The sequence below is a fragment of the Sphaeramia orbicularis genome, chromosome 24 (genome assembly GCF_902148855.1).
Source record: "Sphaeramia orbicularis chromosome 24, fSphaOr1.1, whole genome shotgun sequence".
Taxonomy (NCBI): domain Eukaryota; kingdom Metazoa; phylum Chordata; class Actinopteri; order Kurtiformes; family Apogonidae; genus Sphaeramia; species Sphaeramia orbicularis.
Window position 1 is genome coordinate 18729619 of NC_043979.1, and position 24849 is coordinate 18754467.

Below are 24849 nucleotides of genomic sequence, written 5' to 3' on the forward strand. Positions count from 1 at the left end.
CATCCGTAGCAACCCCGCGAGCCAGGCACCAGCCGTCAGGACCAGGCCATGCTGCTGGCCGACAGCTCTGAGGATGAGTTCTGAGGATGAACCGCCTTCACTGGCTCAATGTTTTTCTGTGACCAACGGCTGAAGCTCCTGCATTGGATGTTCAGCAAACTTCACCATCGCTATGACTACTGCGTCTCCAATCACCCTGGGCTGTTTGGTTATGACTCATCTGATCCTGAGTGTGACTGAGTATAGGGCCCAGTTTACAAAGGTCAGCTTTGTATCCTCTCCCACCTTCTAAAAGTACCAATATGAGCACTTTTGTGGATGTTGTCAAGTGGTGTTGACTGATGGCTTGACAGGACGAGTAGGAAGCACTTTGACAAAAAAAAAAAAAAAAAAGTCTATCTATTGCTGCTGTAAAAACTAAATTCCTTAGCAGGGTATTGTATGTCTGAAAAAGCTGCTGGTTAACTGAGGTTCTGATCTTGCAGAGTAAAGGGCTGTAGAAGAGCTACAATACATTATGTTAATATATGTACAGTACATGTTGCTGACTTGGGGTCAGTTTTGTGAGTGTAAATAGTTTCAAATGCAGGATGTGAACCTAAAGCAAGATTTATTCACTTTTATTGCTTGTTTTAAATGTGAACTTTGTGGAAATGTTTTATTGAGTCATTCGTCCACAAATGTTGCTGTGAGAAGCACATGAAACACCATCATTCTGTAAAACTATGTAGCAAAAAAACAGATTATGATATTCAATAGAACTCTGTAAACAGACTGATACAAACTCTTTTTCAGAGTGCATGACTAACCCTGTTTCAGCAGCGTTCACGGGAACGTCATTCTGTTGAATGAAGTGTTTCTGTTGGCTGGAAAAGCACAAACATTAAACCCACTGTGGGATAAGGAAATATTTTCACAATTTAAAGATTTTTTTTTATCCAGCTGATTTTTCACAACAGCATTTTTGTTTGTTAATCTGATTCAGATAAGGGCAAATAATGAAGTGTTAAGTCCAATACATTTCACTCAGAATGTCATACTAGTGAGATGAAGAAGAGGGAAAAAACATAATAAAAAAAAAGAAAATCTAGAAAATTGAAAGAGAAAAATGATCCATGAATATTTGGAACAGTATTCATCTGAGCCATGGATGTAACACCAATGTCCTGTACCTGAGATTTTGTCTTGTTTTCAGAAATATATATTTTCTGTACTTCATGAGCCATATGATATGCTCAATGTACAGTACATGTGCCTGTGTATATGCAATACTGTTTTAGAGTTAGTGTGATGATGTAAAATAGTGGACACATTTTGTCTTTTCCTGTAGATATTTAACAGTATGTGATCAAATAAAAAGTTAATCCATTTTTCTGTAACATTCACCTCTAACAATGTGAATAATGTTTCTAATCAACAGACACCAAGCAAGATAACAAGGTTTACAGCATTAAAAAAATCAAATAATTTATTTCTGTGTTCTTTTTCCACATTAAATAAAAGCTATTGGACATTTCCAGATCAAAATTAAGAGAGGGGACAGGGAAGAGGAACAGTGGGGAAAACAGAAATCTGACATGCAAAAAAACCCTTTTGCTCTCCCCTTCGCTCACTTCATTGATGGCGGTGGAGTGCTGCTCGCCGCGGAAGGACTGCAGGAAGCCCCTGTGGTTGGGATTCTGTGGGGACTGTGATGTTTGTGGCGCAGCATGAGCAGCAAAAATAAAATGCTGCTTCTCTGATCTGGCCTCTGAGGGTACATTTCGATAGTATAACTTGTAAAATGTAAAAGGGGCAGATGCTGAGGGGTGAGAGGTGGTGCCGGGGTTGTTAGAATAAGCTACCTGGATTGCACAGCAGACGTCCGAGGTGAGGGAAGAAGCTGCCTCGGACGCCTGTGAACACTGATCTGGTATTTTCATGTCATGTCACAACATCTGATTCCAATGCAGAGGAGGAGGAGACGCCTCCGTCGGTGAGAGCTGCGTGAGACTAGCAACACTACAAGCCAAGGCTGCAAACTGGTATTAATGACAGAGCCCTTCAGTCTTGAAATGGAGCACTTTGGCTCACGGTGACAGGCTGTAATGCCCATGTAGGTAAAAAGGAACTGCCAGATTCACAGGAGTTTAACAAAAACAAGGTGACAAGAGTCGATTCTCGATCCTAAAACACCTCCTCATACTCATAATTGCTTTGAAAGAACACAACGGGTGTAACCTTTCCAGTTCTTTCATCCGTTGGTTGTTGATGAGGAAAAGGCCCAGGGAGTGAGGGTACACACAGCAACAGAAACCTCCAAAATAAAACTGGGTTAAACCAGGAAAATCAGGGCAATTATTAAAGTATCGATAATGACAGATGAGCAGTGGTGAAAATAGTATGCGTTCGGGGTGTGATTTGTTTTTGTATGCCCTCTATGATCTGCTCATCATCATGTTTAAACCTCTTGTTGGGCTAAAGTAGCACAGAAATGTAAAAAAAAAAAAAAAAAAATTTAAAAAAAAAAAGGATAAATCAACCAAATTGCCCCCTCCCAACAAATGATTAACAAAAACATGCTCTCAATATATCCGATGAATAGAACAACACTCGAATACAAATCTGAGAAAAAAAAAAAAGTCATCTGATCCATTGTTCCAAATGCACAGACACACAAACATACACAGGCTGTTATGTGGGTGGCAACTCTGTAAACATCTACTCTCTCCTCCAGTCCTGGGTTCCTAAGGGGAAGTCTCTCTGTCTTACTGCTGAAAAAGGGGAAACAACCCCGAGAACCAGGTCCTGTAGTGTCATTTCATTCCCTCTACAGACTCATTCATCCATCTCTCTGTTTGCTGGAGACTTCCGTTTTGCAGATTTTACTTTGATTTTCCGACATGCCCCGTGGCAGTGTCTCACAGTGCTTTCTACTTTAATTCTGTAGGCAGGTTAAAAGCACACAGATGTCCAATTGCATAATTTGAGGATCTACACAGAAAACGACATTTTAAAAATACCTGAAACTGCATTTACATTTTCATGCAGCTTCTTTTCCTTTTGCTTTGATATAAATCAAATACATTTTGGGCGTCCCTGCCCCTGATGTATCACCCAATTGGTCTCCAGCGCTTGCTACCATTAATACATACATCCCAGTAGATCCTACTACTCCATGAAAGCATGTGCTTTTGCTCCCTCCCATTACTAACAGGTCCTGTTTTATTTTTATTAGGCTGGAACAAAACACAGCACCATAAACGCTGATTTTCCTGCTTGGGGCCTGTGAAAGTAGAGAAATAAAAGCCTACCAGAACAGATCCACACCATTGTCAAAATACCAAGACACACACAGATGCATTCATACATACACATACACACACACACACACTGCAGCAATTTCAACAGAAGTGCATCTGACCTTTGTTCATTTAACTTTTAAGAAATAACAGAGCGACTGAAGCAACCTTTCTTTGCCATTTTTAGTGTGAACTGGAACATCCAGGTGCATTTATCAGGTGTTCAGACTGAAGTTCTTAAAATGTTTGCGAGGTTGGTTGTGCATCAAGTTAGGGCACCTGGGGAAGTGCATTGTGGGCTCAGCTGCTACATGCAGCATGAGATTATACAGGTGTCTGGTAGACAATCTAAATAAACTGAAAGCAAACAAAGAATAAAATATAATCTGCTAAGAATACTCATCTATTTTCCTTTTTTATCAAGAGATTAACACACAGCATACTCAAACAGGAATCCAGCATACGTAACACTTCACTTCTGGGCTGGTGCCGAAGCAGACCAGAAGCAGGCCGAGGACTGCAGTGCTCCGCCTTTCAGCCGGCGGACCACTACAGTCACGCTGATGGATTGTGTGGCACTTGCAATGAGGAGAATTGGATATACTGGCGAAAAGGAGTAAACTCAGATGGCAAGAGCATGTGTGACCAAACCATCATTGGCAAGGTGTCTCTTTGAAAGATTCCTCCTTCTCCTTTTTGTCAATTTTGCAGCGGCTGGCAGTGCATTTGGGGAAAACAAGTTTCTGCAAATATAGGAAGAAAACAAACAAACTCCTCACCTATACTCCTTCAGGATTTGATGAGCTGGGAGATTTCGTAAAGGACACTGAAGCGAAAAGGTGGCAGATCCACCAGATGGGCAATATTGAGGTGCTAATGGAGTGATTTGTTTCGATCAACTGCTCTGAACCAACATGCCTACACAAAACAGAGGGAGGGGCTCAGAGGACTAGCCTCAGACTGGGTTAATCAACACACACTCTTCACGCTCACATTAAAATAAATGCATGCATATCTTTACAGGCTTCAGTCCTGGAGGCTGAGGCAAGTGATGGAAATGGAGCAGCAAGGGGGCTGCTGCACCCACTGGACAAGATGGGAAATACAAACAAAATAAAGGACGCACAACCAGGCACGCACTTGCGCGGTCACACACAAACACGGTTGCTCGCTCACAGTGAACCAACCATGCCACATACACATGCACACAACAACAGGCAGACCACTCGCTTTCCAAAAAACATGAGGCGGTAGGTACAAACACGTCATACTATAGCTTCTCCATCCCCGCTCAACTTACAAGGTTAAAAAAGAAACACAAAAATAAACTCCACAATATTGTCTTCCCAGTCAGTTTTTACTGCCCGCTTCCTTATTTCATGTGTTATGTTCTCAGAGTCTCTTTTGTCCTGTGTTCTGCGGGATGTTTTGGTGTGGTGCCATGTCCTCCGCGGTTCAGACGCACGTCCTCACCTGAGCTGCCTCACACTTCGCTTCCTGGTCAAAATGTAGAATCCAAGCTCAGAAGGTCAAAAGGTCATCTAGTCCCAAGTTGAGGTCATCCCAGAGATCACTCTTTAGCATCAGAGGCCCTTCGTGAAAACATCTGGTGGGATTTCAGTCCATTTCTGCCTAAACAACAGTTGTCCAGAGGTCAAGGAGAAAGAGAGGGTGTGTTTGCGTGTCTATGCATACCTATGTGCATATGTTTGTACACAGGTGTGTGTTTGTGTATGTGTGTATAATTGTGAAAATGACCAGGGCAGAGCTGAGGCTGTCAAGCTGATAGTGTAAGAGGTGAACAGCACCCGCTGTCCAGTCGTCCCCTGTCCCCTCTTCTTTCCTCTAGCGGAGCCACAGTTTGAGCCGCAGCGCGTCCACTCCATTCAGGTAGTATCTGAACAGCCGCTTGTCTCTGACAAAGCCCAAGTTCTCATATAGCTTCAGGGCTGATTTGTTGGTGATTTCGGTCTCCAATACAACCTGCAGACACACAGAGAACAATGTCAGCGGTTTATTCTACTAAATAAGCAGGTTGAGTACTTTTACAAAAAACGTGCCTCAGCAGGACTGTCTGAAAGGACATTTATCTTCCTTTCAAATCTTACTTGTATAAACCTTTCATTACCAACCATGTAGACTTTATTAAACAACCCTGACCTTTTAAAATGTAATTAAGTCTTGTCAACAGAATAGGACAATTCGCCTAAATAGAAAATATGCGTTGATTCTTGCTTGCTAGTTTTTAAACAGATTAAACTTCACCCTTCATCTGCTCAACATCTACAGGAGAGTGAGCAAGCAACAACAACTTTAATGAAAAATATCAAGAAATTAAATTAATAGACAGAAAATATTAACTTAACAGTGTTTCACAGCAGTTCTGTTCAAAAGCAAAGACAAACATACCCACAGCTTTGCAAAACCACACGGACTGTTCTAAATGAATGTAGTCGAAGCACATGCTTCCATCTGCTTGGCCAAGAAGTCTGAGAAATCTCTGTAACTCAGTGTCTGGTTTGGTCTGAGTTTTATCACTCAGACAAACCTGCAGCACAAGTGTGGAACAGAGAGAGAGAAGTAATCCATGTCGCCAGAAATCGCATTTCATCCACACACTGACCATGTACTGTGCTGTTCTTGGCTGGGAGTACTGGGTGCAATTACAGCCAAAACCTTCTATCACAGTCTACATAGTTTTGAAAGAGCATTCATCATGTAAATTCAATTAAGGAATGGTTTAAAATAGCCATACTGCACTTCATCATAATTCAGTGTCTTTCATTCAAACTATTTTTGTTTAGATTATCTGTGTCACACTGATTCTGCTCAGGGTTTGTGTGATTTGTATCCCAAAGAAAATAAATGATACTCCATAATAGTATATTTCACAATAATGAAACTATTATATTGTCACAGCATACATATTGTTACATTGAAAAGTTTCCTACTTACGACCTGGCCTTTGCTTTTCATTTTAAGGATGTAAATATCATGCCCCAATTTCAGTTACCAACGGACCCAGGTTTGAGAACCCAGGAAACTGTTGCATGTACACGGCTCATCCCTGTTTCTGACTACTGCCCACCACCTGCACAGCTTCAGCCAAGTGACATAAAACAACAAAGCAACACAAGTTTCTAGCAATGAAGAAACAGAGTTTAGTCTTTGAGTGATGAAAGCATAAAATATACATGGTAGTTTAGATGGAAAAGGCAGCAAACGATCTATTTGAGTACACAGTAAACAGGATGCCAGTTTCTCAACACTTAGAGTGGAGCAAGTCAGATCACATGGATAACACTTAATACACAAACATCAAAACCAGAGGTGGCTCTGATCCGGCAGCTTTGCATTCTACAATGTTTTGCACATGGCTAAGTTTAGGCAAACAGTGACGAGACTGTCAGACTAAAGCCACTTTTACACAGAGATCCCGGAAAAAAGGTGAGATGGTGATTCCACCTTTTTTCTACCATTGACCGATTTCCACAGCCAAGCCAAAGGAGTTACTGAGGTGAGACAGACTGCATTCCAGAATCAAAGGGGCAGTGACACAGTGACATATAAATTGTGCGCCGGAAATACCCCGAGCACAGCAGTGTTGCTAACCTCTCCAGAGTTCCACAAATGTTAGCATGGATAGTCCTCTGCCTGAAGTGACAGCAGCTCGCAGATCTTGGCAGCTCCCCAGTTCGACATCTTTCTGGTCGTGTTGATATTTTACTGTACACAGCCCACACTCATTTTTAAATCCCCTTAGCAAGGGGGTCACATACGCAATACGTCATCAAAATGTCACACCTTGGTTGTGGAACGAAAGGTGTTCCTTTTACAGAGCATTCTGGAACCATGATTCCACCTTTATCACAGCTCTGTTACTACCTCCAGAGGCATTATAGAGTCATGATAGAGGTGGGTCCAAATTATCCCACCACTTCATTTACACAGACGTCGTTCTGGAATAATGGTGAAATATTCCCGGAACAGAAGTACTGTGTAAACAGGGGCTTAAATTTCCAGTTTGAGTTCGAAACATAGTGCATGAATAGCACCCTTTAAACAGCAACCGTGACACATGTACCATGTTTATCACACATATAGGAACTTGATAAACCTCCTCTCCCTATGTTCCATCTGTCTGGGGTGAGTCCCATCAATGGAATACTGATGTAAACACAATCCCTATGCCATAAAATTCCACACACCAGTAGACCTGCAAATGAGAAACTGCAAACAAAACTGGTTTAACGACTTGCTCCCAGCTTTCATGTATGTATTTATTTCAACTACAAATTTTAATTTTAGTAGATGAAAACAAGGTCTAAAAAACTAAATATTGTGTCATATTTTTAGTATTATTATTATTATTATTAATGGCAGGTTCAAAGAAGGTAAGATGAGTAAGTTGTGTAAGTTGAAAGAAATGTACTAGCAGGGACAACAATAAAATCTGCTGTACAAAATGAATGAGGTACTACTGGATGTGTCCTTGCATGTCTATGAGTGATTTCAAGCATCAGCAAGTCCCTAAACCAATGGGAACCTACAAGATCAATCAATAAATCAATCGGCAGCAACACCGAAAACATGAAAGTTGCATGTCCGCAGTCACATGTTGTCATTGCAATTGCTTAAAGTTCCAGGAAAAATACATTTATCCACTAACTTCCTTGACCCCGTGTATGTGGACATGCCTCAGTTTGTAGTAAAGTAGACAAGGGGGATTCTGGGTAGTGGAATCAAAACAAGGTTACAAGCAAACTAAGCTGAGTGAAGGACAGCGCAGAAACATGAGACCTTGAAATAACAGTAGTTTTGTTTCCTGACCAGATGTTCATGCTTTCACAGTATTTGCACACAGTTGACAAACTTGTGCCAACATGAGGCACAAAAACTGAGCATAAAAACTAATGAAAATCTTTTCATCATCTTTTTTTTTGTCAACCTTGCTGAATCTGTACTAAACTTCAGTCTGGGTTTCTTACCTCGTCACAGTCGCCTTCCACCATAGCATAGATGGCCTTCTTTACCAGATTAGTACCTGGAATAGATAGATTTGTTTTTATCAGCAAATTAAGGAAACAAAAAGGATTCATTTTTGTATTTCTTTCCAATTATTATTATATATTATTATAATTTGAATTATTCTTTCAAATTTGAAGCATAGTGTGATACTCTAGCTCAAAGTGCTATCTAATGTCACCATTTGCATAAAGTGATTTGGTTACCAAAGAAATGTGGAGTTAATTTATGCCAAAACAAAACATACTTTTCAAAAGTCCTATAGCTCATTAACAAACAGAACATTTTGCTAATACGTAAGACAATCAACAAACTGATGCACTTGCAAAACAAAACCTACTTATCAAATAAGTACACAGTACATTCCTAAAACAAAGCTTCATAAGCAACTACAGCACAATACAAATACAGTGATGGATGCAATTTTTGTTCATTCTTTCCACTGCGTTTGTGTGCTGATGATTTTGTCACATGTTCTGAGTAATTTGACCAAAATAGCATGAGGGTAATGTCAATTCTTCACTAAAATTCTAAAAATAAACATAAAAGGGGTTAGATTATTTGGCTGAGCTGATTTCGGCAGAACTTGTCCCAACGTCACACCTTTTAAATGGCTCTATTTCCTACAAATGTGGCATTTATGGTAAAACTGTGAGCACAAACATGTTCTGATTCTGCCAAAAACCAAGGATAATTTTTTTTGTCTTCATAGAGTGTATTGTTTTGCACTTGTAGGATGCTGTAGCTGTGTCTAAAGCTTGATGTTTCCGTTACATGACATGCATTTTGAGTACACAACATCTCAAATACATTAGTGAAATACTTTTGTTTGTTCTACATTTGAAAACCATACTGTGTTGGTTATTGAATCATAGGCCATTTGCTAAACATGCTTTTTTTGTTTGTTAATCTTTGACAGAAATTTAGCTCTGTAAAGTAAACACAAAAAGTGCTGCTGCAGAACTTAGTCCAAGTTCAGCAATTGGACATTCAAGGCTTAGAACTCACCAATACTTTTCCTTCTGTGTTTTGAGTCCACAGCCAACATAGCAATGTAACCACGACGGAACATCTTCTTGTGCATGTCGAGCTTACAAACAATTGCTCCGACACACTCCTGCTCCACCATGGCCTGTGACAGGGACAAAAACACACACAATCTTCTAGTAGACCATCTACTGGGGTCGTCTTTGGTAGCCTTAGCCTAGCAACAGCTCCTGTCAATCTGCCAGTTCTGTCGGCTCTCTTTGTTAACCCCTGACCTTTATTTCAATACACTTCCTCTAATGTCACATGTGGCATTCCAGACAAACTGGAACTGGGATGTTTATGACCTTGAGGGTTGAGGAATAAATAGGGAAGGACACTCCTTCCCCAACACTGAAAACTATAACTCTGTAGGCACCACAGGATGCACCTTGTCAAAGCCCATAACTCTCTTTAAAGACTTTATTTTGGGCTTTCAATGTTTACAAGTGAATGTGCTAGATCAGTAAGTAAAGTAAACTGTCATAGATCAGCTGAGCTACATCAGTTAGTCTAGAGTGTAACACTTTAACAGAAAACAGGTTAGTCTTTGACCTCCTGACAAATTCCCACAATGTTGTGTCAGTCAAATTTCCCCATGTGTGTGTTTCTCACATCAGCCCTGCCTTTAAGACACACTGACAGATGATAAAATCTCTGAGAAAACAGACACACCCACGAGTGTAATGACAGTTAACCAGAATCCACGGGGTACATGATCTTAACCCACACATGAGTGAAATGCTACTGGTTCTCAGTGACAGGCTTGTAGTTATACTCACCAGAAAGCAGAGCTGCGGCCAGTTGTGGATGAAGTACCTGTATGTATAAATTGAATAAGGCTCAGACAAGTCCTTGGTGATCAGTCTCATGATCCACGGCATCTGTAGCTCGGATTCGTAGCGGACATAGCGAATGCCGTGGCTCTCCTCTTCCGCCCGGACGGCAGAACTGCCCAGGTCGAGCCGGGCCAGCTCCGCCGCCGGAGGCTGCTGTGTGTCAGCCGGACTCTCCTCTCCTGCGGGCCCGGCAGCGTCCGGCGCCTCGTCGCTCGGAGGTGTAAGGGGCTCCATGTGGTCAAACTCCTCTTTCCCTTCGTCCCCGGGGTGGCTGTGGGCCTCCTCAGTTCTAGTGAACCCCGGCATCCCGTTCATGCTATTGTTGACCAGAGGAGAGTGACTGCCGTTTTTGGAGAAGGGGCTGTGGCCTTCGTGTTGGCAATGCTCACTATTGTTTCTGACGGCTGGAGTCCCCTCGTTGCTGCCGCTGTCACAGTTGTCCACGGACGGTCTTGGATTGTCAGGCCGGTTTCCTGTGTGTTGGTGGCTGTCATCGTCCTCCGTGGGACTGGCCAAGCCGTTTAACTGCTGCTGCTCTCGGGCTTGCATTTTAAGGTGCAGTGCCGCCGGGCTAGCTCGCGCTAGCATGTTTTCCTGCTTCTTTTTGACCGACCCTTTCACCTCGGTAATCGGCAACGACTTCTTCCCTGTGCCGGCCGAAACACAGTCCCCTCTGTGGCAGGCCAGCTCTCCGTCTCTGCCCGCCGGCTCCGCGCTCCCTGCCCCGGGGAAAGGAGGAATTTCAGCCGGGGATGCAGGCAGTGCGCTACTAGGCCCAGGCGGCACTGTGGCCATCCCACCGCATTAAGGTGGAGATTCACGTTTTGAAAACGTTAAATACAATGTCATCCACAAGGCCAAAAGATTTACAAACACTATACAAGTTAATTCACCGAATATTGCATAAATCCGAGGATTTTTGAGGCGATAGCGTATCCGCTGGCGACGTTAGTCGCTGCTTTCTCCTCGATTTCCCTGCTGCCGTAAAGTGTTGTCGCAGCGAACGCCATTGCAACGGCAGTCAGTTACATTTTACGACAGTGGTGTAACGCATGACAGATGAGGCCATCATGTCTCTGATCGCAGAGGGTTGTGTAAAGTCATTTATTGCAACAAGTTTTAAACAAACAAACAAACAAAAAAAGACACTAGACAGTCTAAAGAACATGCGTTTTAGCACTACAGTGAAATACGAAAAAATACAATTTGTACCAAAGGGCCCGAAGGTCAAGAGTTGTAGTTATCTATTTTTTACCAGCAGAGGGAGCCGAGGTGAAGCAATCGCTTCAAAACCCTAACAGTATAATTTGTCCTGTAGATGTCGCCAGTAGATAATTGATTTATCCTTCTGTTTAGGCGCATCTTCAACCTTAAAAGTGAGTACAGTTTTCCTACAGATTTGATTTAGCTACCTAAGGTTTATTTTCAGAATGAAATCTGATATAAAGTTACGTATAGATGTTAATAAATTCTTTGGTGTTCTGATACACCTGTGAACCTTTGATTAAGTAACAAAGTTATCGGCTGTCACAGTATAAAGCCCAGATGTAAATACAATTGTTGGCACTCTAACCACATTTAATTACCAATGCTTTTGTTCGAAATATGACAAATGAAAATTAAAAAAAAGACCTAATGGAGCTGTACAGGACACTGGACTGTAAACAGTTTGTTAGAATGGCCACTTTTATCCGGACCTTGGTGGTCGAATCCAAGTGTGTCCACATTATAACACGGCTTTATGATCCCACATCACGAACTAAACCAGGGGAATAGCCTGTATCAACAACGACTGAAACAGCAGATAGTATAGTATTCTATCAGCCAAAGTTCATCAGTGTCAAGGTATGATAGATGTTATTCAGCCTAGGTGGCAGTGTTGCTCTTTCCTATCCTTACACAGGTCAAGTTACCCCAAGGTAGATGAGAAGCTTCATGGCAAACACACAGTGTTTAGATAGATAGATAGATAGATAGATAGATAGATAGATAGATAGATAGATAGATAGATAGATAGATAGATAGATAGATAGATAGATAGATAGATAGATAGATAGATAGATAGATAGACAGACAGACAGACAATCATAGTAAACTGGTCTCTTGTATAAACTTAAGTCACATAAGGAGATGCTGACACCTCCTGGCCCTCCTTCTCTCTGTTCTATATTCAACTCCAAATGTAAACTTATGGAATTTTTTTCTTCTTATGGCATGAGGAGGAATGATACGTTGTTTGTAAGTATATATGTTACAGAGAAAGAGACAGAGAGATAGACATGAAGAGAGACGACCCTTTGAAAGCTAAGCCTTGGGGCTGAGAACTCTCTGAAGAGCTGGAATCAGACATGCACAATCAGTTCCCCTCTTCAAATCTCCTTTACAGGCCTATCTACTTGAACAGGCTTCTCTTAATTACTTTCTCTATCACTTAGCGAGCTGTGCCTGGGACTAGGAGCAGTGTCTTGCCAGAGACACTTGGCTGGGGTGAACCCATATTTATATATCTTCTTTCTCAGAATCCTGTCCCGTACCTTTTTTCCCCTCCTCCTCCTCCTCCTTTTTTCTCTCCTGCTTTCATTCTACACTGCTCTTGTCTCATCATGGCTCTCCCAATCCTCTCTCTCTCCCCATCTTGTCTCTCTCTTTTCCAAATGTCTCCAGGGCGTCGGTTGCGTCATGTGACTGGTGTGCTTGTGATTACAGCTGTTGGCACCCTACTCATCTGTGAGGAAGAACCCAAAATACCCTGAAAAACAACAGCATGTAAAGAAGTATAAGGTCAGTGAGGAAAGTGAGAACATCCTCTGGAGATCTAAGTGTGAAGACAACCCAGACTGACACTGAAACCCAGAAACCTCCTTGTTCGAGTCCCTTATCCCTTCATCCTCCCCACTGTCCTTCTGTCTGTCTGAACCAGTCTCCGGGGCTGGAGGCCAAGCTTTGGATCTCCATTTTTACCCCCTCTCTCTCCTACTCCTGCCTGTCAACGTTGGCTCACTCCCTTCACTCTGCTCATTTTTCTGTATCCCCCTTCTTCTTCATTTTTTTTTTGTCTGGCGTCTGGTCCACTAGAGCTGTATTTAATTAGTTTCTGTTGGGTTAATTAGGGGCTAAAGTTAGGGGGTCGGACCAGAACAAAAGCGGGTCAGGCTGGACGGATGCAGGTGCTCCCAAGTGTTTGCCAGATTCCACCGTTCAGATTAAAATGGCTGCAAATTGTCTGGAGTATTGGAGAGAGAGAGCCACCAGTGAATTGCAGGGGAGGGGTTTTCACCACATATGGGATGGCAGCTCCTTACGCCCATGCTGGCATCAATTGTTCTCCACTTTGATTCACTGTGTCTTATGCAGGAAATTTCAACACTTCTCTACATTGTCCACAAGAAACCACCTCCTGTTCACATGATTTAGAACAATCTTTCATGGCTTTTCCCTCTCATATTACACTGGCACACATCAGACAGAGCTGATCTAATGTATGGTGTGTGCGAGCGATGCCTTTGCCAGTTTGTTTCGCTGGTGCCATACAAGGTACTGTGTGGTATGCCCTCATTCATATTGCTTCCAGCACTCAGGGCTTTTTTTCATCTACGCATGGCAGCTATACTCTTTCCCTTTGCTTTGTGGATTGGCTGTGTAGAATAAAAATGAAAACATGTGAGGAGGACATCAAATAACCACTCGGAACAAGTGAAGTATACATAAAATGAGCAAATTTGGCTTCTGAAGTGCACATCAGTTGTTGAAATGTAGTGATCATGTAAATGAAACGAATGAAAACACTAGATGTAGGTGTCCAGAGGCACTTGAAGGTAACTTGATTTTATTTCAGGCACACACATGTGCTCTATATCTGTACGTTTGGCTACATAGAAGAAGAAGTAAAGCAGAAAAGAAAGACACTTTGACCTTTTCTTCCATCCTGTGGTGATAAGGAGGAGAGGAGAGGAGAGGAGAGGAGAGGAGAGGAGAGGAGAGGAGAGGAGAGGAGAGGAGAGGAGAGGAGAGGAGAGGAGAGAGGGCATCTCTGGCATGGTTGGAGCCCCTCAGTGTGTGAGGGTCCTGGGGCCCTTTAGACAGGCGCCAGCCCAGCAGGGAGGCAGAGACAATCACGCAGCACCAGATTCAATGCACAGAGATGGAGGGATGGAGGGAGATGGGGAGAGACAGAGGGGAGGTAGTGGGGGGGACAAGACAAAGAGCACAGATGAGAAAAGGTGGAGGACATCACAAGGAGAAGTGAAGGTTCAGGAAGAAATGGAATCTTGGAGGGAGGGAAAAAAAAGACATGAGAGGTGCGTTGAAGAGAAATGGAAGGAGCAGATGAAAACTACAGTTAGATCAAGAGGAGGTGAGAGAAAAGGAGTAGAGGAAGAAAGCACAAGCTAGAGAGAGATAGCATATATTCCCTCTGTAACAGTCTTTATCACCAGCCCAGATCGTGGCGTATGAACAGTGATCCAAGTCAACCATCTGCTGAGGCTAGATAAGCCTAGGAGAGCTGGGTATTGAGCTGTCACTCAGGGAGGAGCGCAGAAAAAGAAAGAGAGGAGGGGAGAGAGAAACAGAGGAGAAATAAAGACAGAACGGAGGGAGAGAGATCGGTGGGGACGGAGGGAGGGAGGGAGGGAAGGAGAGAAAGGTTTGCACAAGGTAGGAAAATTCAAAAGAGAAGATTTAAGAGTATCCGTCACTTATGAAAAAGACTTAACGTCAAATAGACGTCCGGCCCTGTCCTGCCTAATCTTGAAATAATCCTTGAGTTAATGGGAAGAACAATAAAAAGAGACTATTTATTGGTTTATATTTTCTGTCAACCTACTTATTTCACACAGCGATGGACAGACACACTCACTCACATCATCTCGGCTGATCACGCTAATGGTGACAAGACGCTGTTTGTTGTTTTCCTTTCATGTATAGTCACACATGTCATCGCGACCAGTTAACATAACCACCAAATCAAGCTGTTTACTCTCTTTCACTTTATGGAAATATTTTCCAAAGTAGAAAACACACTCAGGGTTTGATAGCAGGAAAGTGTCTGTGTGGACGGGTTGTCTCCCCACTAGTCAATTAGACACCTCCACTGGTGGGCAGGATCCCCAGAGTGGAAGTTACTTGATTAAGCCCATGCGCAGGTGATTAAGTTAAATCCCACTTAAACATACCCTCTTAAACCACTCACTGCATAACTATGAATGACAATATTCTCCTGCATTTGTATCTATAAAGGGACAGTTAGAAAAAGTATTAATTTCACACATCAGGTCATTTTGTCTGCTGATTTGGCTTAAGTTATACCTCCAATCCCAGCTCTACATGCATAGATCTGTGTGTTTATATGCATATAAAGTGATACTGTGGTACAGGGGCGTGAATTAAGTCCGGGAGGGGGGTCAGGCCTGGGAGTGGGGGTTAGGAGGGGATTAGCCGAGGCCAGTTGGATCATTTTACAGCCGGAGGACCCCCCTTCACCCTCTGCAGTCTCCTGGACAATGAGGATTAAACTCCTCTTGTTCCTCAACTCCGAAAACGGCAGGACGACAAAGACACTATTCCTCCTGGGTCCCCTGGCTGTGGCTGGGAGCTGAGTTGAGGAAAGGAAAAGGAGGGAGGGAAGGAGTGAAGAGAAGGAGGAGGGAGGCAGGAGGGAGGCAGGAGGGAGGCAGGGGGTCCATCATAAAATTAATCCCTTCACAGTTTCCTCTGGGTGCAAAGTGAGATATGAGGGAGACATGTCTAATGAAACGCTACAGTCATCTAAGGGCATAGCGATAAAAGCATATATTAAACTAATGGAGCTCATCATTAGTGCGTCTATTAAGCTGATAGAGAGGGTTGTGCTCTCCTTTACTGATCGGCATGGAAGATTTATCAATTCACGCTGTTCCAATAAAACTCCACCTTCTTACTTTTGTGCTTCATTGCTCATCCAGTAGGCATATTAAAGCTCACAAACCCCATGGTCCTCAGGGTAGATCCTATGCCTAGACTTTTTTTTATAATGTTTATTCTACCTTGTGTTGACAATTCATAACAAGAGGTGCTTAGATTCTATCATTTGGGTCCTCTGTGAACAGTATCAAGCTCAATAAAATGAAAGATAAAGCCTGTGTAAAATCCCTCTGTTGAGTACTGTGTGATCATAGCCTGAGGCATGGTGATTAGGGATCCCTATGTGGCAAAGTGTACACACTAGGATGTACTACTGGGCTCAGTATGTGGCAGAGTGTCAGGCTTAGGGAAGAGGATGGATTTGGTTGCCCTCAGTTTCATGAATTACCATTGCTGTAACAATTTTTGAGAAGGCGCAGAGGACAAAAAGAATTTTGTGATGTTTAGAAGTTGAGGATGAAATTCACGAGTTAACATCCAAGTAAGAAAGACGATGAAAGAAGAAGACAAAGAAAAAAGGAGGCTACTGGTTTTAATCTGAGAAAAAAAGGAGGGAGTCAATATAGGGATGTAAAGAGGGGAGTGAAAAAGAGAACCGAGGAGGAGGGCGAGGAGCACAACAGGACCAGGGGGAGTTCGAGAGGAGAGAGGAGAGGAGGGGTCTTTTATACAAAAAAGGCTCTCTTTTACTTATAGGAGAAAAAAGAGCAGAAGAAAAGCTTCTTCTCGCCTCCTGGACGCAGTGTCAAACCCAATCAGTGTCTGGCCTGGCAGTGCTGCTCGTCTCCCAGGCACCAGCTCACAATGGAGGCGAGTTGCGGCCGCCACACCTCTCACTTCCAATCTGCATCCTCCAGGACAGGCCTGAGAGCAGGGGGCCGTGGGGAGGCACAACAATGCATCCCAAAAATGGTCAGATTCTCCTGAAAAATCCTTATGTGATAAGAATTGGATTAGTGAGTAAAAGTAAAAAACACTTCTTGAGTAGCTTTAGAGCAGTTTATGTTGATTTGGACAGTTAATATCTGTGTTTATTGTGGAGGACCCGGCCTTAGTGCGGCTTAAGATAAATGGCTGGTTGTAGGTTGCATCATTGTTCTTAAAGATTTTCAATACAGGTGATAAGAATGGGTCTTAGTGTCAGGGTGTATGTACATAAAGGCAAAGCCAAACACAAACATGGATAAACTGCTTGATGATTACAACGACCAACAATCCCTGAGCTGCAGAGTCCTGCGCTAATAAACGTGAGCAACAAGACTTGATCCTTAAAAACCTCGCCACTCAAAAAAAAATGTCTATCTTGAATAGACACCCCCTAAATCGCATTGTTGAGCAAATCCTGTATTAAAAAGGAAAGAGTTACTCTGCATTTATACTCTTGAAGACTTTAGTTAAGCCAGTGCCTCTGCCACTTTGCAGCGCGGGCTTCATCGAGCCCGAGTAAATCCGTCTGTCAATGGCGATTGGCTGAAGCCGAAGGGGCCATCTTTTTCACACGCTTCTTCCTTATTCGCCCCCCTCCTCGGCTAGTGTTTACCCGTCACCAAACAATGGCTGGTTACTGGCAATTAAACAGCATTTTCCAAGGAATCCGTGGCACTGGTCTAATGGCATTACTGTTGGATGATTCAATCCCTGAATAGTCAACAGGATTTTGCCTCTCACCAGGAAAATACTGCTTCATCGAATTACCCGTATTACATAGATTTACCCAAAGCTTATGATTCAGGGTTCACAGATTACTGCTCTTCTAAAGATGGCGAGAGAAAGGAGTGATAGGCCAAGAGAGAGATGACTCCAACGCCTAAACGCTCAGAAATACTTCCACCGACACACTCAAATCAAAGACAAAAAGGATATCAAAAACCTTTACTGAGAACAGTGATTATTTGAGCATAAAGCAGCAACACGTTCTATTCGTCTTCCGTCTTCTTTCCTTCCTGACTTCCATATCAATTAGACGTTACTACCCTCAAACATGGGCTACACTGCAGCATCTACAGTAGCAATTTGCCAACACATACACTCACAAACATATAGGAGCCAAACTGCACATTGTGCCCTTTGACCTTTCGTGGGTCGAGTCGGGCTGGGCAGCTCAGGGAACCAGGAAGACCGGCCAAGTCCATTATCTCACAATGAAGGGCTAATTACTGGGCCTGCAAGCCTCAAATCACACGGCAGCAGACTGCTTGTCTCTGTCCTCCGCTCACCCAACATCTTAATTGCTCTTTTATTCTCTCTCTGTTTTTACCATGCCTCACTCCCTAACTCGTTCCTTCTCTCGCCTCAGCCATTTCACACATAAAAGCAAGATGCTAATTGCCTGCTATGGAAATATTGGGCCTGTGATTAGCAAGGCAGAGGGGTTTGGCTGGCCTGTATTTCCCTGTTTTGTATGAGCTAGTGTCGAGCCAGCGCGCCGGGTGTCATAAATAGGAAACGGCGGTTGTCAGTGGTGAAAGGAAATTCATTTTTCTGTCATTCACATGCAGGGTAAGGGTTGAAAGGGTGAGGGCCGTCATTGTGCGCCAGTGGCAACTTGTCAGACTGCTATGTTGGCAAAGTGTTGAGAGAAAATCTGCTTGAAGAAAATTATAGGAAAATTAGTCCAGTTACTTTCAGGCACACTTGGTACAGTGTTATTATAAGGCAACTGATGACGTTTAGGTTTGTCTTTTAGCCACATGCTAAACACGGAAACTGGATGTTCTTTTGCAGATGAAGTATTAGAATTATTCCGTTATAATGCTAACTTCAACCCTAAGTGAAAGTTTCATGAAAATGGTAAATAAAGGAGAAAAAAACAATGCTCAAGAAGGAAATATATGTGTCTGCTCTACACTCTTCATGAATTTATTATCCAGATATTGTTTATTTTATCTGCGCTGAGTAATTTACCCTCATCGTGTTCTCCTCCCTGATCCTGACTTGTTATCTCAATCTGTTGGTAATTTGGAAATAATGACCGCACATAATCAACTAACAAGGCAACAAGGGTTAGTGTTAATAGACTCCATCTTGAGATGCATATACATATGGAAATGAGACCCAGTGGGGAAATTGACAGGATCAACTTTTCAGCTTCAGCGCTTCATAACAGTGGCCTCTAACCTGCTCATCCCTGGATGAACTCCTTTTAGTCAACATGTTTTTCCCTCTCACTGGTAAAACTGGTCAATTCAGTAATTTTTCATCAGTACAAGCAAAGGAAAAAACTTCTTTAAATGTATTTCTGTTGGAGTTTGTGTACTTTTTAAGATACACTCCTCTTCGTTTTCCTTTATATAATCTCCTTGGTAAGCTTTGCTTCACTCTTGATGTTACCAGTTTAATTCACTAACTTCCTTTCAGTCGGAGTCACCTGACATTTGACCTTGGCCTTGTTGCGGTACCAGTCCAAATCTTTTCTGAGAACCTTGGCGGATATTGAAATGCTCTTTCAGACACTTTCTCGGTTCCCCCAAGCGCTTTGTCCGAGATGTAGGGAACAGAAGATGGAGAAGGGAGAAAGATTGTCTGGTTTTCCCAACGGTGGGAGCAGTGGAGTGTTTGGGCAGCACAGTGAATGGTGGCGGCGGTGGAGGGGAGTTTGAGGGCCGAGGGGTGCAGGTCGGCTGTTCAAAGGCTGGCTTTTTGCATTGTTGGTCAGTTGGGGATTAAGGTCCTCTGTGCAGCAGAATAGCCCCTCTAATTAAAAAGGATAAGAAGGCAGAAAAATAGCGAGAGGCACGGGAGGAAGCAAAGAGAGAGAGAGAGAGGGGAGAGGGCAAATTTGCTGAGAAAAGAAAGAAAAGAAAAACTGTTTTCAGTGTCACTCCTGCAGCCGGGCCCATCGATTCAGACTGGATTAACTTTACACTCCTCCTCCTTATTTCTCTGCTTTTCTTTTCTCTCTCTCTGTCACTCTCTCATTCAGTCTCCCTGTCCTTTTTGCCATTTCCAAACTTCGCGCTCCAGTCTTCTGTTGATCGGTCCAACTACACTTCACTGTGCCTTCTAAGCATTTAAACTGACCTCAACAAAGCTTCATTCATGTAATATTTTTGCTAATCTCTTTAAAACCTTTGTGAGTTCTGTCAGCCAGAAACTAAAATCAGACCTGCAGCTTGTTCTTCATGTTGTTGCAGGTTTGCCTCCAGTGAATGATAAGGTTACATTTTGCTGTGTGAACCGTCTGCTTAGTGTTGGTCTGTGTGTGTTGTTGCCCAGTATTTGCAGTCATCAGAATGTGAATAGGGGAGTGGTATGCTGTGCCCCAGATGCTGGCTGACAGTAGGTGGGCTGTTTGCAGTGGGGATGCCAGGTTGTGTTTTTGTTTGGCCCTCCTCTATCCCGCCTGCCTCCCTCCCCTCACCCGGTGGGGGGTCCTAGGCTCCCCCGGGCCAGTCCCTGCTGACCAGTACCCAGGTATAAGGCTTCTCACTTTGGCTAACACTAGCCGTGGGCTGTGGGAGGTTAACGAGGAACCAGCAGGGACAAGACATTCAACCCTCCCATGGGCAAACCATGAGTGGGGCATGTGTCTCACTGAGTGTAAAATGATGTAAACCATATAGGACTCGGTTATATAGCCTAATATATTAGCAAAACGTTTCTCAGCTGACCAGATTTCAGCCTTTAGCCCCTGTGCATGAAAATTCCAATTAATATTTTGCAAAAATAGCCACTGTCAGTTGCATTTCACACAAAACACCTGCTGTTAAAAGCTCACAGACTTTTCTGATAACTTCGATCTCCTCAGACGCTTCCTTGAGGAGTCATCAATATCACTTTAGGTACACCTATCAATAAATCTATCAATATGAGCTCTACAGTGCAGATGGCAAAAATCAGTCATAATGGCCCAAAACAGTTCTGTGTATGTTTGTATGTAACAGATGGGGTTAGTGGAGTTGGCCAAATCATTGATTTGACCTTGAGCTGGAAGCTGAAAAGAACTATAAAGGTTGCAAAAATGGACAATCGAATAATACTAACAGAAATGATTGATAATAGTGATTAAATGAATTTGGTGTTTTATATATATATATATATATATATATATATATATATATATATATATATATATATGTGTATATATATGTATATATATATATATATATATATATATATATATATATATATATATATACTAACAAAGATGGTGGTTGCAGTTTTCATGCAATTAAAGTATAATATGGTCGTGTTAATCAAGTTGATGCTGTTTTTTGACACTGGATAAGTTTAATTTATGTTACAAAATTATGTTTTTCATACTTATAGTTTATATTTCTGAATTAAATTTCTAAACTAAATATTTCATGTGTCTTTGGTCAGAGTTTTGCCTCACATTTGCACACTAGAAAGAAAGAAAGAAAGAAAGAAAGAAAGAAAGAAAGAAAGAAAGAAAGAAAGAAAGAATATATCTATAATAATATTATGGCTCCTTTTAAAGGGTAAAGATGCAGTCCCTCATACTTGATGCCTGTAAAGCCTCAACAGTGAGAGAGTTGCACCTCAGTCCCACGATTCTTAGCCTTCAATTCGTCTCCCTAACAGCAGGAGAAACCGTGACTTCGTCAATTGGCCCGGAGACAGGGGGAGGGCATATTGCCACAGACATTAACAAGCGCCTTCACCTTTTTTACAACCGCGGCCCCGTTTAGCTGAGACGCTCCCCAGGGCTATTAGATATTTTCCGATGAATTATATATCAGAGCTGAGAGATGAAAGCAGCCAGCATGCGCCAAGAACATTGCTGTGGGACAACAAGGGGACCAAATAGGCCCACTTAGGCTGTTTGTTTTATTAGAATCGCTGGGGGAAAATGGGACTTGCTTACAGTAAAAGTGCGCACGGGTGGAGTATTTTCAGCCGCGCGTAATGACCAAAACCAAACCACATCCACCCTAAACTGACCCCTTTTTGGGGTCCCTTAATGACAAAATCTAACCCTAAATGCAAGCAAATTATATTGTGACTGACTCGTAAACAATGAAGTGAGATAATCCATAAACACTGTAAATTATTTGCCACAGTATAGGGTCGGTGGTCGTATTGATTTCATGGTGTCCAGCCGCCACAGTCTGTTCATCTGGCATGTAGACTCCTAATTAGTTCTCGAACCTGCTGCTAGTTTGGAGCATCAATGAGGATAACCTTCATCCAGGCCTGCCGAGGACACCAGTTCTGTCACAGTATTAAACATTCATATTTACTCTTATTAAACTGGGACAATGGTGCTCCATCAGAAAGAGCAGAGAGGAATTAGTTTTCTATTAATAATTCAGCAATGAGGCTTTTCTCAAGTGCTATTTTGCGCCATTTGGACTCAAATTGGAAGTTTGGAGGGGGGCTGGGGTTGGGGGGAGGGGGGTAGTGGTGGAAGGGGAGGCGCACCCACCGTGCGTCAGTGATACTGTAACTGAGGGACCAACCGTTTTCAACCGAGAAAAACGAACACAAATTAACAGAAATCAAATATGTGACAACTTGGGCTATAAATGTTTTGTGATAACTTAATTTTAACCCTTTCATGCATGAATTATGAGAACCTTAATCACAATTTTTCCTCCCTGTTTTTATTCCTCGTTAGGCATGAAACAAACCCCAATGTGATTAACATTTTTATATGAACCTATTTTTCATGGAGTTGCAAAAATGTCCACTCAGATGGATACGATACGTTGAATTTTTGAAACCAAGAAACATGTATTTACTGATCTACTGTGTGGAAAACTATGACATAAAGACACTTTTAATGCCGCTAATCTGATGTTTTCTCATATTTAAACATACTCTAATATTAGTTATTACTCACTTCATGGAGATAATATACAAAAAAAAATGTTAAAGAAAAAAATATAATTACAGTCTATTAACAATCAGCAGTTGATTTACACTCAAACATCTCACTGCATATCAGGTTTATCAAGAAAAGCAAAGTTACATGATGCGTAAGTGTCCACTGTGTTGACTGATATGGAACAAAACCCATGAATATACAAGAGAACAGCTGTGGAATAACTGTCTACTGTAGTGACCACTATGCATGAAAGGGTTAATATAATTTAAGGTCTAATATGGCTCCAATGTTCATGATTCGTCCTATTTTGGTTCATAAACCCTATGCTGACGCGTAAAGATAATTTAAAAAAAAAATCCACTCTGCAGTTACTACCAGAAATGTAGTACTTTTAAATATTATTTTTCATTCTAAATAATAAATAATGAAGATGTTTTCATCAGAGAAGCCACTGATGCTTGGAAACACCCTACTGTTGCCACCAACAGGCCACTTTGCTCCAGCTGCTGCATCCTTTCACACCTCTTGCCACTCATATTTTCCTCACATTTCCATTGGCTGCTAAAATTCCACGCCGGTCTCTCTCTCCTCTCTCCATAAATACTGAGCTTTTCTTAGTATTATCCGCATCCAAAGAGCTTTACCCGGGAGGAACTTAATCAAACCCGCTTGGTAACTCCATGCCCTGCTGAAGTCAGGCTTTAAAAAAAAAAATACAGGAAAAGCATCTAGGGGCTGAAGTAAGTCACCGATTTATTTCAACTTTCGATATTCTCGGATGATATTTGGTTAAATTGTTGCTGTAGTGTGGCGGTGAAACCCCACAGAGAGAGCGGGACAGGGAGAGGGAGAGGGAGAGGGAGAGGGAACTGCGCGCCGTGGAAATGCAGATGCGTAAGGGGAGATAAGTGGAGAGGCGTGTTTTTAAAGGAAACTTTTCTCCCTCTCTCCTCTCAGATCCTACAGGCAGCAGGTTCAGAAAAAAAGAGGGTCATTCAGCCGATTAAGAGGCCAGTGGAGCAGTCCGCGACTTCACAGAATTCCCACTAACTGCTGGATGTTTGGCCACACATTTGGATGCGCTTTGGCGCGTAGAGAAGGAGTCAAGTGTGAGCTCCTTTCAGGGAATTTATCAGATTGAAAGTAAAGGATCAGCTTTGTACAGTCACTTATGTTATTGTTAAACGAAATCTCTATATAGGGATAAAGATTTATATTACTTCATTTTTTTGCGACGGGCAATAAAGTTTATTATTAGCTGTATTCACTTTAATGCACCTCATTTTTTTTTTTTTAATTTAAAGCTGAATTACGACCATTTGAACAAAAAACGTTCCGACAATAATCAAAATAACCCATAATAATAATAATAATAATAATAATAATAATAATAATAATAATAATAATAATAATAATAATAATGTATTGCTCTTTTAAAGGTTCATATTGTGTCAGTTTGGGAAAGTGAGTTGTAATGTTGCTTATGGTGGACTGGGGGGTGGGGGTGGGGTGGGGGGGCTGTCTGGCAGTCAGCTGGCCTGATAAATACAATGCCAGGCTTTGTTTTATTTTCGTGACGCAGAAAATTAAGGAGGCCTGAATGCGGAGTCGTGGCTGGCGTCCTGTAATCAGGCCAGCGCGTGCCGTCCGGATTATCTCGTTAATTTCTTACAGAAAGAAAGAAAAAAAAATCTTGTAGCCAATAATAATTAAAAGCCGGGGCATGGTATTTATTATTGATGTGGAGCAACCGGTAGCCGGGGGTCTGAGTGGAAAAAAGGGACAGATTGAGTATAGGAGTGGCCGTTATTGGCTATATAAAAACCAAGGGTCCTGGTAGAAACACCAACACCCTGGGGTCCTGGGAACTTTATTCTACAGGTAGGTGTTCCTGGAAAACCTTATGAGAGGCAGTGGACAGCAGCATATGGAATGTAGACTATAACAGCAAGAAAATTAAAAAAAAAAAAAAAAAAAAAAAGCAACC

General features: G+C 42.3%; 2 protein-coding genes across 4 annotated transcripts in view; one reads left to right on the top strand and one right to left on the bottom strand.

Annotated features, from left to right (window-relative positions):
• Window positions 1-1471, top strand: part of armh4 (armadillo like helical domain containing 4) — a 20307-nt gene extending 18836 nt beyond the window's left edge. For 2 of the 3 annotated variants that reach the window (XM_030128051.1, XM_030128050.1), the window contains exon 8: window positions 10-1109. In XM_030128051.1, the coding sequence (XP_029983911.1) occupies window positions 10-84 (75 nt within the window). In that variant the 3' untranslated portion in view covers window positions 85-1109. Of the gene's footprint in view, window positions 1-9 lie in introns of all 3 variants that reach the window. The other variant, XM_030128052.1, reaches the window with a different exon arrangement.
• On the bottom strand, window positions 1442-11177 carry naa30 (N-alpha-acetyltransferase 30, NatC catalytic subunit). The gene is made up of 4 exons (XM_030128053.1): window positions 10115-11177; window positions 9315-9438; window positions 8270-8325; window positions 1442-5264 (listed from the first exon to the last, which is right to left on the bottom strand). The coding sequence occupies exons 1-4, from the start codon at window positions 10964-10966 to the stop codon at window positions 5127-5129; spliced, it is 1170 nt and encodes a 389-aa protein (XP_029983913.1). The 5' UTR covers window positions 10967-11177; the 3' UTR covers window positions 1442-5126.
• Window positions 11178-24849: the final 13672 nt, after the last annotated feature.

Coding starts and splice junctions, on each gene's coding strand:
- naa30 (XM_030128053.1), bottom strand. CDS start 10,966: ATGGCCACAGTGCCGCCTGGGCCTAGTAGCGCACTGCCTGCATCCCCG. Junction 8,326..9,314: donor ACACAGAAGGAAAAGTATTG/GTGAGTTCTAAG, acceptor TATCTATTCCAG/GTACTAATCTGGTAAAGAAG. Junction 5,265..8,269: donor TGGAAGGCGACTGTGACGAG/GTAAGAAACCCA, acceptor GTGTGTCTGCAG/GTTGTATTGGAGACCGAAAT.